This window comes from Hippocampus zosterae, chromosome 11 (genome assembly GCF_025434085.1).
Source record: "Hippocampus zosterae strain Florida chromosome 11, ASM2543408v3, whole genome shotgun sequence".
Lineage (NCBI taxonomy): Eukaryota > Metazoa > Chordata > Actinopteri > Syngnathiformes > Syngnathidae > Hippocampus > Hippocampus zosterae.
In genome coordinates, this window is record NC_067461.1 from 19060874 (window position 1) to 19080848 (window position 19975).

General features: G+C 41.7%; 2 protein-coding genes across 2 annotated transcripts in view; one reads left to right on the forward strand and one right to left on the reverse strand.

Annotated features, from left to right (window-relative positions):
- Positions 1–4493, reverse strand: part of LOC127610681 (alpha-internexin-like) — a 39293-nt gene extending 34800 nt beyond the window's left edge. The window contains exon 1 of the mRNA XM_052081115.1: positions 4338–4493. Coding sequence (XP_051937075.1) covers positions 4338–4345 — 8 coding nt within the window. The 5' untranslated portion in view covers positions 4346–4493. The remainder of the gene's footprint in view (positions 1–4337) is intronic.
- sertad2b (SERTA domain containing 2b) lies at positions 648–19352 on the forward strand. The gene is made up of 2 exons (XM_052081127.1): positions 648–852; positions 13833–19352. Exon 2 carries the CDS (start codon positions 13837–13839, stop codon positions 15031–15033), a length of 1197 nt encoding a protein of 398 aa, XP_051937087.1. The 5' UTR covers positions 648–852; positions 13833–13836; the 3' UTR covers positions 15034–19352.
- The last annotated feature ends 623 nt before the right edge of the window (positions 19353–19975 follow it).

A 19975-nucleotide genomic window follows, 5' to 3' on the forward strand; every position in this document is an offset into this window, starting at 1 on the left:
GTCAACCTGCCATCTGAAACTGCAACTGGTCAACCTGCATCTGATTTACTGGCACTACAGTGGGCCCATCAACAACCTCAAAACATCCTCATAGTTATAGTAATAGCCAGTTTAAAACGCAGTGGGATGGAGGGGGTGCACTCGGGGTGGAGTTAAATGAAATGGCGTCACGTCACCTCTCTCGTCTATCTCGCCCTTCTGTGTCAGCCCAGAAAGTGCGTGGCTATACACAAAATACAGTGCAAGGATCTCTGTGGTGTAGAATATTTCTATACTATCCGGCAGTTACATAAAAGCAAAATGGCTTGTACGTTTTGCCTGAGTTGTGGCTTTACAAGTTTCTTTTTAAAATTCCGTAAGAGACGCGTAACAAGTGACGGTTAATGAGGTTGAACAAATGGCAAGTGTTCTATTAATTATAATGCCCTCAAACACATCACTTCGAGACAAAGTACTGTATAATAAACAAAGTAAAAAGGTGTGTGCTTAAGTCATGTTAACGGACTTCTTTTCTCTATTTACCGTATATCGTTTGTTGTTGACACAGGTGAAAGTTTATTGTGTATAATTGTACATTTCACGTGTGCCAGGCTGGCCTCATACGTTCTTTGCACCCACTTCCACTCAGGCGTCAAACGTCACGAATCTGTCAGTGGGTAGCCGCTTTTCAAAATTTGTCCGACAGTCCGCGAAGGTAGCAGCGTTCCTACGAGCGAGGCAGTTTCTCTCAGCGATCAGCGCCATTGTGTGACAGAGTCTCCTGCAGCGCGGAAGCTTTGTGTTTCCCCCTGTCGAGTGGACTGTTTAAATATACCAATGTTTCTCTTCCAAACTCCAGTGGACCTGAATCTGGTAAGACACTTAATCTCACTTCAAGTTGATAACATACACGCCAAGGTAACCGTAACTGTACAGGGAGTACTGCCGGGGTAACACAGAACATAATTTGTACATATTATAGACACGGGAATGCGGTCGTGTTTGTTAGAACTGTGACCGATGGGACCTTAGAGAAAAGAAAGTTTTCGTAATAAAGGTCTTAAGACAAGACCCCAACTATACTTAAATCGCCCTTAAATATTATTTAACAGCCAAGACAGTCGAGGGAACCTCCGCCGCTTTGCAGTTTATCCCAGTCGAGGAAAGTGGATTTAAACTTTTCCAGTTACCGTACTGTTTGCGTTTTGGCTCCAGCGATAGGTTAACGATCACAGCATTTTACAAGTGCACCTTTTTAATGCTCGTTCTAGTATTGTTTGTCAGTATTGCTGCCGTAGCGTGTAGTGTTTGAACCCGATTCAGTGGGACCGTCTCAGTCTTTGGAGGGGGGTGGGGGGGTGTGTTTTGTAACATGCACCACAACACAGCAGCCTGTTAGAATGACTGTAGTTCCTCTTCAGACTCACTGGCTGATTCTGAAGCGTCATATAGGTCGTGTCAGAGGTGTTAGGGCTGTCTGGAGCTGCAGAGGTGTTTGTCTGGTGGCATCTTAAACAATTGGAAGTGCTGCAGGAAACTCGTTGAAGTACATGTCTTCAAGCAGCTCATGTTCCATAAGAAAGTGCATGGCATGGGACAGCTTTACTTGCATGTTATACTTATGCAATGGGGTGCAGAGCCTTCAGTCGCTCTGCCCCCAAACTCTGGAACTGACTTCCTCCCAACATTCGTAATATTGACTCTCTTTCCTTATTCAAAACCCAGCTCAAAACCCACCTATTCAGACTTGCCTACCCGCCTTAAATCTTTCTTTCTTTCTTTCTTTATTTTATCTGTGTTTTACCATTGGTCTTGGCTGTACAGTGTCCTTGAGTGTTGTGAAATGCGCTTACAAATGTCATGTATTATTATTATTATTATTATTATTATGCAAAGTACGTTTCTGTTTTGGTCAGAGCAGTGACAAGTTTAATTTTATAGCATACAGTTTAACGGTGAAGTTCAAAGCTTGAATCTTGTTGACACTTACACAACAGTTTAATCATTTATGGAGGGGCAAAAATTACTTCTTTCTGAAAAATATATTTTGGGGGGCGGTGGACAACCAACATTTCCTCATTTGTTGATGGTGTCATGGTGTAAAACAAGGAAGAATTTTGGAATATTGGGCACGTTAAGCAAGACTAGAACACATCCCTAAAATCTTCTTTCTTTACTTTTGGAAGAAACATGGACAAGTAGTCACTGATGGTGGAGTGGTACACTTGCCTGACTTGTGTGCGGACAGCGTGGGGTCGGTTCCTACTCGGTGACGGTGTGAATGTGGGTGCGGATGGTTGTCTGTCCCTATTTGTGCCCTCTTGCGACTGACTGCCGACCAGTTCAGGGGGGAGTCGGCCTTATGCCTAAAGTCAGCTGGTGTAGGCTCCAGGAACACGCCACCGCCCTTTTCAGGATAAGCAGTGTTGATAATGGATGGATCCCGCCAAGTGACATGTTAGTTTCCAACACCAAAGCTTTGATGCGGTTATTCCCAACCAGGGTGCTTTTGCACATTAGTGTTCCGCAAGGGATCATTAAGATCATCAGGGGTGTTGTGGGAAATTCTCCAGTAATGCTTGTTAATTTGCTTGTAAATGTATTCATTCATAATTGTATTCATTAGTTATAAATGAATTTATTCGTCTACCTATGTCAGTGACATATAATGACACTCAGATCAACGAAATGTTCTTCCAATATATGGCACAACATAAAATTAATTTGTGTATCCACTTGTTGCCACTCATACAACAGATCTAAGTCCTGTCTTCATGCGATTATATCAACTTGCTGTACTGTTCAACAGGCACAGACCTCACAGTAAGTACGAAAGGTATGAGTAAATTGAAGCGAGATGAACATTATTTCAACAGTCATAATTTTTGTGACACTTTTGTGCAGTGGGATTTTTCTCATGTGAAATGGGTGTCCTGGCTGAATAAAGGTTGAGAAACACTTCTTTAACGTCTGACAATAAGGGGGTTAGTTATAGGAGCCATTGTTGGTAGCTGAACCTCTACAAGATATGTATTAAACTGGGGATATCTGGTCGTTAGCTGTACACCATGTCTGCAAAAGTAAGGTAGGTGTACTGCTGTAGTTAGGCAAGGAGAATATACTGCAGCTGCTGGCGAGTACACTGCAGTAATAATGCTGGAATACTTTCATATTAAGCCAGCTACACTACAATAGCAAAGAGATATATTGGACTTAGGAGGTGAATATACTGCAGGTACACTACATCATTAAGGCAGCGATGCCATAGTCGTGTGAGTCATTCTGTAATAAGAGGAAAATAAGATGCTGTAATGAGACAGGTGTATACTGCAGTAGTAAAACAGGTGTACTGACATGTTAAGACATGTTAACTTGAATAGTATGGTAGGTCAACTGCAGTAGTGGGGCAGCCATTGACAAGACAGATTGAGGTTGTAGATTTCAGTAGTTCCTGAGGCTGTCGCTGGAAGTGTCAAGATGCGTTTTCTCCCACCAGAGGCTAGCAAGGAAGAGAGGAGTGCTCCACAGCATGCAGACACGTCTGCTGACCTAAATTTACTTACTCCTCTGTCTTTTCTCTTCATACACCTAATGATAATAATTTAAGGAAAGAAACACTTCAGTGGCTGCTATTATTGCGAATGGATGTCATTCCAGAAAGCGCTTTTCATTGTTCAATGTTAACATACAGTACTCATGATGTGTCATGCGTGTTCTGCTTTAATCAGACACTGAAGCACTTTCTCGAGTCATTGTAAAGTTTTCCTCTTGAAAAGGGGAATAAAATTAGATATAATATTTTAAATTTGCCTCCAATCCTTGTTGCTGTCAGTCATCAAAAGGACAGCATATCGAAATCCATTCATTCATCGATATTCTTTACCATTTATTTATCACTGTTGTTTTTAACGTGCTCCAGGCTACACATCGGCGCTTCACGCCCAAAGCCAAAGGCGCGATGCACCCTCGACTGGTCAGCAGCCAAAAGGCGCGATGCACCCTTGACTGGTCAGCAGCCAATCGTAGTGGACCAATCAATAAACAACCATTCACACTCACATTGACAACTAAGGACAGTTGACAGAAATCTCACACAAGCACAGTGGGCACATAAAAACTCCACAAAGGAAGGTTGGAACCCGGATTCAAACCCTCAACCCCAGAACCAAGACGTGGATGTGCTCATCACTCATCCACCATGCTGTCTTTTTTAAAATCCATCCTCTGAAAGTTAAAGGGCACATTTGTGTTTGTTTGACTTTAAAGTACCGGTAAACAAGCATTTTCCATTGAAATCAACATACGGACAAAACAAATACAAATTCTGTCGTAACGTAATCAATTTTATATTCACTCACATGAGCATCACATGTCTGTCCACTGTCTCCACGTGAATACGCTCTGCAGGATGTCTAGTAGAAACTGTTGTGCTTTGTAAAGAAGCCTGTCATTATGCAGGACGCTGTAGTGTTGTGAACTTGCTCTCTGATATGCAGCTGACCTCTGTCATGTGAATGATACCATGACGTGAGACAGAAACAAACACGTGCACACACACGCACACAACAAAAGAACATAAATATGTCCCAGGTGAAGTCTGTATCACCATGATGTTAACTGGATGTACTTGTTTGGATCAGTCTGTTACTAAATCCTGAATAATTTAGTCACAACAAATAACCAAGATACTTCGATTTGCAAGTTTTTTGAGTTATGAGGTGTTGATTTTTATTTTTTGGTTTGCCTTGGGAGCAAAATTTAAGACACTTATTTGTGTGTCTTATTGTTTGGAGATAGTTCCCAATTCTTCAATAAAATGGGCAAGCGTATGCTTAAAGCTTTTTTTGCCACTGTAATTTGAAGTTTACCGTCAAACTCAATGTCAAATATAGAGGACTAGGCCTCTATTTCAAACAAACAGAAAACTGCTTTGCGAGGTCTACTAGCTAAATACTAACAATTCAAAATGCCTTTGACAGCTTGACAAAATCCATCGATGTTGGGGTGTTATGACTTTAGGAGACAGATATTTGAACAAACAGTGCAGCAGCACATATAGACAGACAATATAGCAATACTCACAGGCATATATTCTTTACACTTTCCAAAAAAATGACTAATATTACCTCAGCTTACTGAGCAATTGTGATCATCTTCTTTGTGCATATTCATATGCCTGGATTGTCATGCCCCCTGGTGGCCACATACTGGAAACAGACATAGAATAATTTAAGCATATAAAGTACTGTTTTTATTATCAACGCACATAACACATTACAATTATGATGAAACATATGCATTTTTGGGAAGGATGGACCAGTTTAGTGGCATTTCCATTCATGTCAATGGGGAAAGATTACTTGAGGCACAAGGGTGTTGACTGTGAAGTGTGGTCATGGAACAACTTAAACTCGTAAGTCAAAGCAGCACTAGGGGTGGGCACTATGGGCTAAAAACAAATAGCTCGATATTTTTTCAAAAACTCGATCACGGCCACTTGACGATGTTATCCCCCAAATACTGTAAATCTGCATTGCCACACAGAACAGTTATGAGTAAACATCGTTTCAGAACAACTGTTGTTTGTATTTGACCTTTTTCGATACAATTTCTGCAAAACCATTTTCTCTGGCAATATTTAACAATGAAGAACTTCAAATTATGCGCAGGCTATAAAAACAATTCAATATACTGCATCTTTTTTTATGCAGCGATGGCTGTTTGAAAGTGCTCTATAAATACTGTTGACTTGACTTGACTTGACTATATAGCGCATTCGCAACAGCTGCAGCTGTGACAAAGTGCTTTACAGAACATTCAACATAAAATAACAAATATGAACAGAAAAACATAAAACATCGACAGTAATGCAATTCGAACAACTGTTCCTACATACGCTTTGTTATTTGAGATGGTTATCGATGAAAGAGGAGAGAATCAAAATCTTGCTGGTTCAAGGGGTGTTTTAATTGATTTTGGATAATATCTCTGGCAATTTAATCTAGTTTCTCCTTCATGAGAGACATCAGCAAAGTTTGATGTGCAGTATGGAAATGTCGACCATTTGCAGCTATTATAAGATAAGATAAGAAAACCTTTATTAGTCTCGCAATGGAGAAATTCCCAATTCACGGCAGCAAAGTTATGAAAGAAAGAAGTAGAACAACAAAATATAGGAGCTTCTGGAAAGGCAGCCACTCTCGCAGCGCCATTTTGAAGTCAAAATAACAAAAATAACACAACACAACACACAGGACACAGACAGTGGTGCAATCTTCACCACTTTTCTGCATACACGTTGTTCAGTTATTGTTCAGCACTTATAGATGAAAGAGGAGAGGATCTAAGTGTCCTTTCACCAGTGGATCAGAGACGTCATGCTGAAAATGCGCACACGTCTGCTACGAGCTAAGTTTTGAAAGCAAACACGAAGCTGTAGCGTCCATTGACGAAAAGAGATTAGTTCACTTCTCCTGTCCCACGTAATCCGCTTCAAACTCCAAGCCGCGACTCCCAGTTCCAAATCCGCATCGGCGCTCCGCGCTAACGCTCCTTTCTTCTCATATAGCAGTCAGAATGAAAAATAATAAGAGGGTTTCATGGCCGTGTTTCTGTAGCGGTAGTGGAGTCACAAAATCACATAATCCTTCACATAGTTCGTGGTAAATCACAAACATCGGCGAATTGTTTTTCACGGTGCATCTTACAATTTCTTTTGTTGTTTTTTTTGACCGAAATCAGTCTTGTCAAGCCCTTGCAGAATGAGGACTTATCAATCAATTCCTCTTACTTTGCCGTTGACACATGCAGGTTTGCCGAATGGGGATTGCATCACTTCCTCTTAATTTGCAGCCAATTAGTGGACCCATTCATTTTTGTATGGCTTTGGAGACTGTATTAATTATCGATAATTAAAATCGGGAAAACATCTTTGTCGTTAATATCGAGGACGATAACTATCGCTCACCCTTAGACAGCCTTGTACACTATTTTATATTCAAAACATGGTTGCGGTGGGTCTCTTCAGGAGACAATCTCAAGTAGCTCATCCTCTGGTTTTGTTTGGAATGTGTTTATGGCGACCACTTTGTGTGTCCTGTTGGCATGCGCGCACACACACACACACACACACACACGCACACACACACACACACACACACATGCGCCCGCACAAACACACTGTCGTCTTCATGTGTTGAGCTGCATGTCAGAGCGCAAAGCCGGGCAATTTGAGCAAAGTCCTGACCGAATGTGCCGCTGAATTTGTTCGACTATACACGCACTGTGTTGTGCTACATTCTTCTTCAGCGGTGTCTTGTGTGAATTAGTCTCTACTTTGTGCATCCAGACCCCCAGAACCTGAAATAGCACTGTATATGCGAGGGGGAGGAGTGGATGTGTAGCACAGGCATGGAAACCAGGGTATCCGGTTTCAGGATCATAATATCACTGCAGTCCTTCCACTCGCTCTGCGCTACTGCACAAAACATTCTAACACACTCACTGCGACTGCACGCACTTAAGTATGTTTGTCTAAAAACTCATTCCCTGTCATGACTTTGGACGTATTTATATACATTCATATCAAAATGGCCACTTTCTCCTTTCAGGATCTCTGTTCAGTTGTTAAGACGTAAAAATATTGTTTTTAATATTTGAAATTATTGTTTTGATAAAACTTCCAGTTCAAAGCCTGCGATCGGGTTGACATCAGGACATTGGAGGATATTCATGTGTATAGGCCAGGGCTGTCATGCTCATTTTTGTTGCAGGTCACACCGGAGTTCTGGTTTCCTTCAGAGGGCCGTTATGAAACTATAGATGGCAGTTCACGGGTGAACTGAATGAAAATGGGTTAGCACGTCAACCTCACAGTGCCGTGGTGCAGGCTTCGATTCCGGCTCCTGCCTTCCTGCGTGGAGTTTGCATGTTCTCTCTATGCCTGCATGCATTGCAGGTTAATGGAACACTCTCTAAATTGTCCCTCGGTGTGATTGTGAGCACGACTGGTTGTTTGTCTGTGTGCTCTGCGTTTGGCTGGCAACCCCGCCAGCTCCTCGAAGACAGCTGGGATAGGCTCCAGCACGCACGCGACCCTTGTGAGGATAAACGGATTAAAAAATGGATGGATGGATGGATAATTAATTCGAGGAGACATAATGCATAAAGTAGCTGATTGTTTTGAAACGAGTCCTCGAGTAAAAATAATTATTGAGGCATATTTTCTGCCTCAAATACCTGCTTATTTACATGGGCACTGTCAGGATTAAGTCACGCTAACTGTAGCAACAGTTGTTCCTGTTGTACTATGGCTAGGCGATAGCACAATATGTATCGCGATAGACACGCGATCGATATCTACAGACAATGCCTTCAATAAAATGTTTAATGTAAAAAAAAAATCAAGAGGCAAACCCTCAACTACGGCATTATGCGCGCTCTGGGCAATGTACAGCTTCTTCTAAACACGACAAAGAAGCATTTAAACCAACAAAGAAGCGGCATACTCACGCAGCATGAGACAATGGCATAATCTTGTTCAAATAAATGACGAGTCGTCGCAATACAACTCTTGCATAGTAACTCGATTAAATACCCCCGGTATACGAGTCAAGGAGTTTCCTGTCTTTAATTAAATAAGTCTTTATATTGACCTGTTTATTTGACTTTTTCATAATTGACTTCTTAAGTGCTAAATATTAAAATAAAATTCCGTAAATTCTTCCTTTTTCTCCGGATCCTTATTCTCAATTTGTTTGTTTGTTTGATAAAAACAAACAAACAAAAAGTCTCTTATGAAATACTTATATCATGATATATTTTTAGATCATATCGCCCGGTCTAATGCTGTACATCTAACCAATCTGACCAAATAATATATGGACACCCAGCCATCTCGTTACCTCTGCGCCCCGCGTCTTCGACGCATAATTTTCCCGCGGGATGCACAGTTCCAAATAATGTGCGTTTTTGGGACGCAAGGAAATTTCTCAGTCAAAAAAAAACAAACAAAAAAAAACTATGGTAATTCTTTTTTGCCAGCAACGATCGCAGTTTGACCATCGCCGCCATTGTTGTTTTGATCTCGCGAGACGAGATTGGCGAGATCAGCCTTCACCTCACGGAAAGCAGACGATTGCCAAGTTGTGTAACATTAAAACAAGTTTTGCGAATGTTTATTGCAGAGATATCACAGAGGAAGCCGCTAAAGTTAGATCGTTTTATGATGATAAGTTGACTTTGAGAAAGCCTTGCATCATTGGAAGCAGAGTAAAGAGAGGAGAATTTATGAACTCAAAGACTGAAACATGGGATGAAATAAGAACCTATTTCTCAGCAAATCTTGTATGCCTGAATTATTCAAATTTTTGCAGCATTTGTTTATAAGAAATAAACCTATTACCAATGCATATTGTTGTTGTTTGTGTTAATATCATATGCAATTGAATAAGTAGACCATTTCAGAATAAAACATTTGGTACTCTCTAAATGCAGAATGGGATTCATACTTTTCTGATCAGCGAACCCCTGGGACGCGCAGGGCTCAAACCTTAAAATTATCACTGGGCACCAATGCCTTGGAATGCCTTTATTTTGAAGTTGTTCCCACCAGTGTGTTGTGGCGTTATGGCCGACTTGACTCGTTTTCCAGACTGTGTTTGGGGCGTGAAAAACAAACCGTTGCTACTGACACAACGTCCTGAAATAATGTTCAATCAGTCATTAAGGGCGCTATAAAAACGACTTAATTATGCTGATACTGTAGTGTGTTGCCAGCGTTTCGTGCTAGCTGCTGGCTACGCTCGAGGTTAACGACCTCTGCACACTTTGATGACAACCTGACACAGTTGCAGTTCCTAATGATCACTTTTGAACAAACCAGATTTACTCAAGTGTAATCACTGCTGTAGTACTGACGTCATTTCATCTCATAGACCAAAATCTATGGGGAGAAATGTATCTAAAAGGTTGTGCTCCTCTGCACAGGTTAAATTTAAGTATAAAATGTTGAATATCTAAAAATGCAGACCAGTTGATTGTTCATTACTAAAAGGTGTTGTTGGTTTTTTTACATTTTTGCTCGAATACTCGATTATCTGATCGAATTTTAACACGATATCTGAATACCAAAATATTTGATAGCTACAGCCCTAGTCATTAGCACACCTGTTTCACAGTTCTGGGTTTTTGCGGGTTCAAATCCAGCTGTGGATTTTTTTCTGTGTGGAGTTCAGATTGTCTCCCAGTGCTTGTGTGGGTTTTCCCCAGGAACTCCAACTTCCTCCCACATTCCCCAAAAATGTTTCTTAGGTTAATTGAAGACTCCAACAAGGATCCGAATGGTCTGTCACTTTTTCATTACATAAAGTCATGTAACCTGTCCATTCAAACTGAGATTGCATGAACTTATTTGTGGGGGGAAAAGGTGAGGTGGTGAGATGATGACAAGGCATGGGATGAAATAGAATGAAAAAGCAAAGCAGAAAAGTGTCGAGGTGGGGCAGACTGGAAGGGAAGAGGAGGACACTGAAGTGGAATGTAAGGGGTGGGGCACCTCTGGTATGTCAGCCCTGTACACTGCGTGCATAAGTGGTTGAGTTTGAGTCCAAGCACCCTGACATGAGTCAGACAGGCACACATGCGCAGCTGCTTCCACTCTGTCACACACGCAGGGAAACTGCTTTCAAACTATTGCCGCTCACTCTTTCATGTTCTTCTGAACGACAACCCCATTTTGTGCAATGTAGGTATGCCGGCACCACAGAAGTCAGATTAGTTTATTCTTTCTAAGCAACACCATCGCAAAGCGCAAACATACGAAAGAGATTCTTCAGTGAAACTCCTCTACAACGAAACCTACAGGGGTGAAAATACTCCCTCGTGTGAAAAAATGTTCATGAATGAAAGCCATTCTCACTTTTCTGCTCCCCTACAACGAAAATTCCCCCTGTTCCGTTATACGAAATATTTTTCTCTGCTCTTGCCTCGCAACGAGATTCACTACAACGAAAACAAGCCTTCCGCAAAAGTCTAATCCAACCTCAGCATGCCACAGCGACCTCTACTGCTTAGTTCGTAAACGGCAACAGCGACCACCACACTGGTTTACACATGCGCAGTAGTACAGGAAGTACAGTATTTGTTTCAGACACAGCACGAACGTTGCATTGCTAAAATGGCGACAAAACGGACCTTTGCATACCAAGGAGTTAAGAAAAGAAAAGCTTTAACGCTTGAAGACAGAATAAAGGTAATAAAAATGAAAGATGGAGGAAGCAAAATAAAAGACATTATGCAAGAAATTGATGTAAGTGAAAGTAAATGCTGATTGTAAATTTCACAATTTTTTTCCCTTTTTTTTCTTTCTACGCTGGCTATATGAAGTGTCAAATAAGTGTGTGCTCATACTTATGCACTATTGGAATAAAAATTAAAAGTACACATAAACGTTTTTTGTGTGTGTTTGTGTTTACGTCTGAGATAAATTTGCTACAGTGAAAATTCCCCTGTTGTGAAAGATTTCTTGCTGCAATGATTTCGTTGTTGAGTTTAAATGTAGGATGCGTCAGTCAGCCTTTCAATTAAAATGTTCATGGGCCGTTGCATTTCTTTATCAATGGAACACTTTTACATTCTTAACTGTCCATCCATTGTTTTCCTTAAAAGTATAAAAACAAGTTCACCACAATAATGTAAGCAATAAAGCACAAAAAAGCAACACACTCCCTACAAGTCACTCTGCGTATTGTAATGCTGGAGACTAACCGCGCTCTTCTCTTACGTTCTTCTTCTATTGGCACCTCATTTGATGCTTCACCCCCTTTTGAAATAGGCGTTGTTTTTAAAAAGGTCTCCATAAAAACAAAGACATAGCATGCAGCTCAACTTTGCTGAGCTGAAGACCTGTGAGGTACACCCAGATCCTGCGCAATCATTTCCCGTGTGACGTCGTATGTGACGTCGGCTTGAATAGGTATTCCAAAAGTGAATGGAAAAGCAACACAGTCAGAATGAATCCTTTTGTAAACACTTTCCGTACCGAGGTTTTGTAAGGTAGTTGGAGGTTTTGAGCCAATTGAATACGGCACGCACCCACAACAGTTAATTTGGTGTCACGTTAGGGGCATCCCAACCCCAGTATTTGACACAGTTATTGTTCTGTTCGAGAACTGCTGGCATTGTACAAAGAGTGACTATATCTGTTCCCTTATTTATCTACACCTGACACAAGCATACACCCTGAAACTAGCACTGCTATTGAATAAGCCTTGGATAGAAAGTTGTCACACAGCATGGCGATTACTGCTACGAATGGCCTTAAAGTCTCAACAGAATGTTCTGACTTCTTGATATATATACATAACTTTCAAGTGGAGTCATTATTTCGGTGAGCTGTCTGTTTTGGGTGAACTTGTGTTAATGAATGAAGCCTCAGTTCTATGAAAAGCATAGTCATTTCTTGCACACATGTTATCTGATCACCCCCTTGTTGTTGACCTAAGCAGCATGCACCAACCAGCATGGTAAGGCGAAATGATTTCATGTTGCCTGCTGGACACACTTGCCGTGTGTAATGTTGCTCATTCTGCTCCTACCTTTGACTCCACCTTCTTTTCCTCCTCCTCTTCCTTCATACCCCAAAGCACCCCCTCCACCATTTCGTTCGTTCTTTGTCATCTCTTTGGGTGAATTCCCAGCTGAATTTGTTTGTCATGGCAACCAACCAGTCATGGCGACTGGGCTTGCAACTCACACTTCCTGTGTGTGTGTGTGTGTGCGTGTGCGTGTGTGTGTGTGTATGTATAGCGGCTGGCTCTATGAGCCTGTCAGCCTGGATTAGAATCAAACATACTGCAGTGATGCCTGTATTCCCCCGTTCAGTGTTGTTTGTCTCATTTTTTTCTGCACATCTCCAATCAGACAGTAAAAGTATTTCAAACCGCTGGAATAGTTGCACTTTTTAATATACTGTGTCTCTGTCTTGCGTCTGTGGCGGTATGTCTTGCACACTGAGCGGCTCTGTGCTGTATTCACATAGTGGGAGGGTGGAAGGGGTTTGGCTTCAAATGTGGCCTATGGTCTTGTACTACAGCAGCAGGCAACACTGCTATTACATAACGTGTGTGTGTGTGTGTGTGTGTGTGTGTTGGGCCCCAGTCTGTACCTAAAAGGCTCCCATTTTATCTGCTTTTTGGTTTAAATGCTTGCTTTAATCAAACTACTGTTGCACTAACCCCACTGCTTTAAAACAGCTTCAAGAAACACCGTACAGTGGTTTCTTGACATGCGAGTGGAAATTGTTCTGTGACTACACTATTAACTCAAAATGCTCATATCTCAAATTGTCTTTCCCCATTGAAATGAATGGAAATGCCATTCATCTGTTCCAGCCCAACCCCACCAAAAAATCTATCTATCTATCTATCTATCACTCTGTCTGTCTGTCTGAATATATGAAGAAAATGCCACATTTACATTACTGTCAACTTCATTCACATTGTAAAATGACAACACAAATCTGAGCAGTATGATATTGAATCAAGTCGTAATCGTACTGAATCAAACCAAAGTGAATAATTTCCTTTTCACAGAACTGTCCATGCATCAAGATAATCAAATCATCTTTAATTGGAGAGATGCATACCTCTATTAGCGATACATAATACATTAATTAATGACATCTGTGCTTCCTTTGTATGTCTATAAAAATAAATAAAATTTGGGCTACCATTGGATTTGTTTGGTGAATTTCACTCTTAATAGTTGGGCAGGCACTCCTGATATTTACAGAGCAGTTTAAAAGTGATTTTTCCACTTTCGATAATTTGCCTTTTTTTCTCTTTGCGTTCCAGATTTATGTTCAGTAAAGGTGCCAAGCGAAAACTGGATGAGGATGAAGAGGTGCTGGAAGGCAAAACGTTGGAGGCATCGGTGGCAGGAGGAGGATTCGGCCTGGGCCATGAGGGACTGTCCAAGGTGTCCTACACCCTTCAGAGGCAGACCATCTTCAACATCTCACTAATGAAGCTGTACAGCCAGCGGCCACTGAACGAGCCCAGCCTGGAGCGTCGCGTCCTCATCAACAACATGTTGCGGCGTATCCAGGACGAACTGAAGCAGGAAGGCTCCCTGCGGCCATTGCTTCTACCGCCGTCGCCGCCGCCCGATGATCCAATGGACGAGGGCTTCCGTGAGGCCCCGCCCACATTTGGAGTTCTGTCAGCAGGGGTGACGGCCCAGGTGTCGCCACCTTCCGCTTTGTTGATGCCTATGATCATTCCTCCACCTTCGCCACACCCGTCTGTGCCCCCCCTCTGTCCGCCTCCGTTGGATGTCTGCCTCACGCCAGCGTCTTTGCTGGAGGACGACAGTGCGGATTCTTCCTTCTGCACGTCATCTCCGCCCACTCCCCCTCTCTCACCTCCCCCGTTACAAAGTCAGACGTCCGCCGCCATCTCTCCGCCTCCTGCCTCGTCCAGTGACGTGAGTGACATGGCTTTACGTCCTTCTACAGCCCTAAACAGGACCGCAGCAGCCAATTCGGTGACAGTAACTACCTCCCTCACTCCCACCACACTCACCCACGCCTCCAACCCAACGGCCTCTTCCCCTGCATCCTTGGGCCCGGCAAAAGACTGCAGAACGTCGGACTCGAAAACCGAAGCAGCTTGTGTCTCCTTAGTGGAAGGCTGCTGTGCCGAGCTTCGACCGATAGATGCCCTGCCCGCAGTTGCCCCCCTTGATCTTTACCCCTCTCATTCCCCTCATTCCACACCCTCTGGGTTCCTCACCGACCTGGCGCTGGACGACGTCCTCTTCGCCGACATCGACACGTCCATGTACGATTTTGATCCCTGCGTGACGGCAGGGGTGGTTAGCGTGTCGGCAGGCACCAGCCTCACCAAAATGTCCCCAGTGGTGACGGCGGATGACTTCCTTAAATCCCTCACGGCTCCGTACAGTAGCCCCACCCCACAGGTTTCAGCCAATCAGCCTTTTAAAATTGACCTGACAGAACTTGATCACATCATGGAAGTGTTGGTTGGTTCATGACAAGCAGGCGCCCCCCACCTTTTACAAAAAGACACTGCAATCTAGACAAGAGACTGAAATGAATATTTCGACAGATCTGGGATTTGTTTTTCTGCTTGTTTTTCATTTTGTGGTTTTAAAGTTTGCAATTTTAATTTTACTACGAGTACTACTACTACTACTTCTACACTGTGCATGGACTGTCCTCACCTTTCCAAACACAGAAATGAAATTATTGGGAAGCAAAGATAGAAATCAGTTTACATTTTGATGCTGGTAAGGACCTCCAAGGAATTCATTTGCTCAGATGAACATAATTCTAGTTTTAACCTGGAACATTGACCATAGTCCTCAACGTGTAGCTTTTTTTTTTTGTAGACAATCCTAAGAGGGTCCTCACCAGTGCAGAAATTTATGGAGAAACACACACACACACACCGAATGTGTGTCTTTTAGGAGATGAGTGCCTTCCAAAAAACATGACCACTTATTCAATTCTTGTTCGTTTTTTTTCCATTTCCTCCAAGTTGTTGTTTTATCATATTTTTTAATTTATTAAATTTACTGTTCACTTAGTGAGTAATGTCCTCATGATCAAATAATAATTTCATTGTCTTTTATGACAGATACCTTCATGTTGAAAACCCATCTTTCTCTCAGAAGGAAATAGTCCGCAACTCATTAATCATTCTTCTTTCTGACACTCTTCAGAGCGGATGATTCGATGTTGATCTCAGTTCAGGTCTGGCTTTACAAACCTGCTGGTGCAAAGCGGTGTGAGATGCTATTTCAGAATTCTGATCCAATACACAGTCGATAGACTTTGTTGTGTTTACATTACAAACGGTTGCGGAATCTTGTGCTCCGGTCAAGTGGCGAAGTGTCGAAAGTCCAACTGAAACAGAGACATGCACAAGAATTGTAAACAAATCAGCTATCACATATCACAGGCAAAGCCATCGTGGTACTTTGGTGATGCAATCTTTTTCTTAAAATTGTATGAAAACAAATGCGTAAGTGTATTTCTAGCAATGCCTTCTTTTGCTCGTTTGTTTTTTGTTACAGCCGATTGAGTAAGTTGAGTGACAGGCAAATTACAGCAAGGCATACAGTATTACACAAAGCCCATTTGCACAAACCGTAGGGTTCAGAATAGAAGCTCATTTTTACTAAATCTCAGGGTTTTACTCAGTCGTTGTATTGTGCAGCACTGTCATGAGGTTTACCCCAAACACCCTGGATGTTTATAAACATACACAATTCCTGGAGGGCCAAATCTGCCCAGTAATCACTTTCAAGCTGATACTTCCAGTTGTTGCACAGTTGTAGCCGTAAAGCGTTTTGTCTCACACAGAAAAAAAAAAACAATTATTACAACTTTGCCAATGTCGGTGTCACATATGTCACAAAATGTGCACCGATTCTAAAGTAGCGCATTTCCTTAAATAGTGGTCTTCACTCTTAACCGATCCCTGAATAGATCCTCCTTTCCCCTCCCCTCTCAGAAAAAAATCCTTATGCAATACAATTCATATAAAGGTGTGCTGCATTTGGCTCACATCTAGTCCAAGGGTGCCCCCCCCCCATCGCTTCCCCAAAATCACCTGGGAAAGGCTTCGACACCTTTGACCTTAATGAGTAAAAGTAGTGTACACTGTGAAAAAAAAAAAACAACCTATAGAATCTACCCAATAAATGACACAAGGTAACTGTTTACAGCCACTACAAGTGGGTCCATTTTAATCATATATTTTGGATAATGGGCGACCCGGTGGTCGACCCACGGTGTGAGTGTGAGTACCTGAATTCAAAAGCTATGAAATAAATTGAGTAAAGTTTCCCTCACCTTTATTACATTCTGCAATAAAATTACTCATAATTTTTTTTAGGTAAAAATATTGGTGATCTGTAGTAATAATTCTACTATCAACGACTAATTATGACTCAAAATTAATTAATGAGTAAAATGGTGAATGGGCTTTTACTCACAATTGAACGCACTTTGACAGTCTTCTCATTCACCCAACTGATGACATAATAACGAGAGAAACCGGAGGCTCGGTTTCTTGCTTAAGGGCACAACGACATGGTCACAAGTGCTGAGGTTTGAACCCACAACCTTTGGGTTGAAAGTCAACCACGTGACCAACTGAGCCATGCGGCGCAGATAGGTTAGCACGTTGCGTGATTATATCGCAGTAAATATAAGACTGTAACCAGATGTGAGAAACTACTCAATGTATACATTTCGTATAGATTTAATGAGTACATTCTATAGTTGTTTGGTTTTTTTAAGTGTAGGAATATTTTACTACATTTTTCTAGGTCTAACCTTTATTTTGTAATTGTTTTTTTTACCTAAAATAATTAGAGAAATGTTACATGATTTTCATATTTACCACTCTCCAGAGTCATTTTTACAGCGTCGGATATTGATAGATGCCTGGTCCCCCCCCTGCAGTTGAGAAAATAAATATCCCTGACCACTATGTGAGGAAATGAGGTATTTTCCTTTTTATCATGTGTATGTAGCAAACAAACAAACAAAAAAATTCATTTAATTGACCATTTTGGCTGTTATAATAACTGTACTTTTTTCCTATTTTTCCCAGTTTGCGTAGCGTTCACATTTGGGTAGTCGTAACTGACCAAAAGGTGGCCAGTCTGCATTAGACGCATAAAGTCACAACTGCATTTCTGATGTCTCATGTGACAGAAGTCCCAATTTTCCTTTCAAAATACCTTTCAAGTCTGGCCGGTTGGTTTGCTTTGGTGCACACCAGGGAGCGGATAAAGGACGTTCGCACTTGACCAAATGAAGCGCACAGTTGGAGCAATCACACCCGTGTTCGTTGTAACCAAGCCAAGCGGCATCATAAAATTCAAAACTGCCTTAACTCAGACGCATTTTTGGAAAAGGGCAGCTACCGAGATTTGGTTTGTTGTTTGATGTTTGATGACAAGTGGTAAGGCACACAAGAGAGCCTCTTTGTGGACACAAGCAATCCAGTTTCCATAATATCTTCTTTTTCAAGCTCATACTTGCTCTCATCCGATATTGGTTGCACTCCCAACATCCACTATACATCAATTTGTCATCTTGGTCTTGTCCATGCTCGCGACTCAAGGAACTATTTTTCTGTAGTTGTCCCCCCGGCAAGCAGCCAAGTCGCTGCCATGTTTTTAGCGCATGGCCCAGCTCGTTTGCCTAAAGAAGAGCAACACTTAGCAATTGGCAAACACTGTACTCAATTTCCCTTGTGCAATGTATAACTAATAACTATTTGCTGGGGTATTGCTATAAAACACATCGATAAATGCCGCTTTGATATTTGTACCGTTTTGATTTCTTTCCCATTGCGCTTTAGTGCATCAGTTGATGAAAAGAAGTCAAGGTTGTCAAGGGAGCTGCCGATACCTACTATTGTGTCCGTGGGGTCGTAGTGGCTGGCAGGACACGATATGCAGTTTACTGCGCTAGCCAAAAGTGAAAGGTGTTCAAGTAACTTTCCCAGTCTGCCTTTGACCCCTTGCAATACCGTCGGCGCCGCTTCTCATTTTTTTACACAACTGCATCAGGTTTCTGTCCCTATGTTTTAAGTTTGTTTGTGGTGTTTTTCTCTGTCAATGAAGTTATTTATTCTTTTTTTTCCTGCTCTGTGTAAATATATTTATTTTAATTTGAAGTGAACTTTTGGATTGTAAATAAGTATGAGATTGTGTAGTCGGAATGTACTCCGCTCCAGATAGGATTATATCTGAGCATGGAATTGGCATGGACGTTTGTATAGAGGGGTCTTTTTGGTTCCTTTTTTGTATGTCTTTTATACTCTTCTGTTGACTGTTTTCCAACTGAACTGTTTATGCAATACGCAAAAAAAAAAAAAAAAGCTCAACTAAACAAAACAAGAACTCACCTGCAAGATATCAATATTCCAAAGCTTGTCATAGATGCCTCAATGCCAAAAGTTGTGTACATAGGATGAATGACAAGTGAGCTCCTGCGACTTCACGGATCAGTTTTCCTTACTGAATTGGTTCAGCACTGTGCAAGCATGTGACACAGCACTACTTCCTGGGATAGACTGACCGGAGTTAAGGCTGAGTTCCTCCAAAGGCTGTATTTTTCACAGACCTTCCAGTTGTGCCTTGTTCTATTCAATGGAACACAAACCCCTCTCTCTCCCTGTCTGTAAGAGAAATATATATATACGAGAAACTGACTGCTGACTATGAATTTAAAAGTCTTACTTTTGTAGTTTTATAAATATGAATATAAACATACATACACACAAACACGCGCGCACACACACACTTACACAATAAACTGTAAAAGAACACGACTTGTGGATTTCTTTTAAAAACTACTCCCACCTCAGCTGTGCACACCTGTCACCTTAATTCATCCATCCATTTTCTATCCTGCAGAATCTGCGCACATAAGCATAAGCTTTTTCGATAATGAATGGTTGGATGGATGATTTGTGCAACATTTTCCATGCACCACGTCACTGTGTCTTGTGGTCAAGTAGTTGTCACGTTGCTATGTCAGGTACCGGAAGTGGCAGCAATTCAGTGCCACAATAAGAGTTTGCACTAAAAGTGTTCCTTAAATGTTGATCACTTACAAAGGTTTATTGTGGCTTGTTGAGTAAATGTGCCTTAACCTTTGCTGTGAAAGCTCGTTTATTGTCCCGTTTTCTGTCTTTCTTTGGGAAAACCACATAAACAAAAACAAATGCTGCTATTCTTGGACATCCGAGTTGGCCTCAAGTGGTGTTTGGCCAACACACTGGTGTGAAGAGATCACATTTACATGAATCAGTCAATCAGTATCAGAACTCCCCCACAATCACAGTTTCAAGTTTTGAGTTAAGAAATGCTAGTGTTGGGTTGTTTCTCATGCTGTCCCTGCCATAGCTAGTCATATTTCCTGTGTGTGAAATAATGTCTCACCTCAGTC

Excerpts from the sequence above, each read along its gene's own strand:
- sertad2b (XM_052081127.1), top strand. The coding sequence starts at position 13,837 with ATGTTCAGTAAAGGTGCCAAGCGAAAACTGGATGAGGATGAAGAGGTG.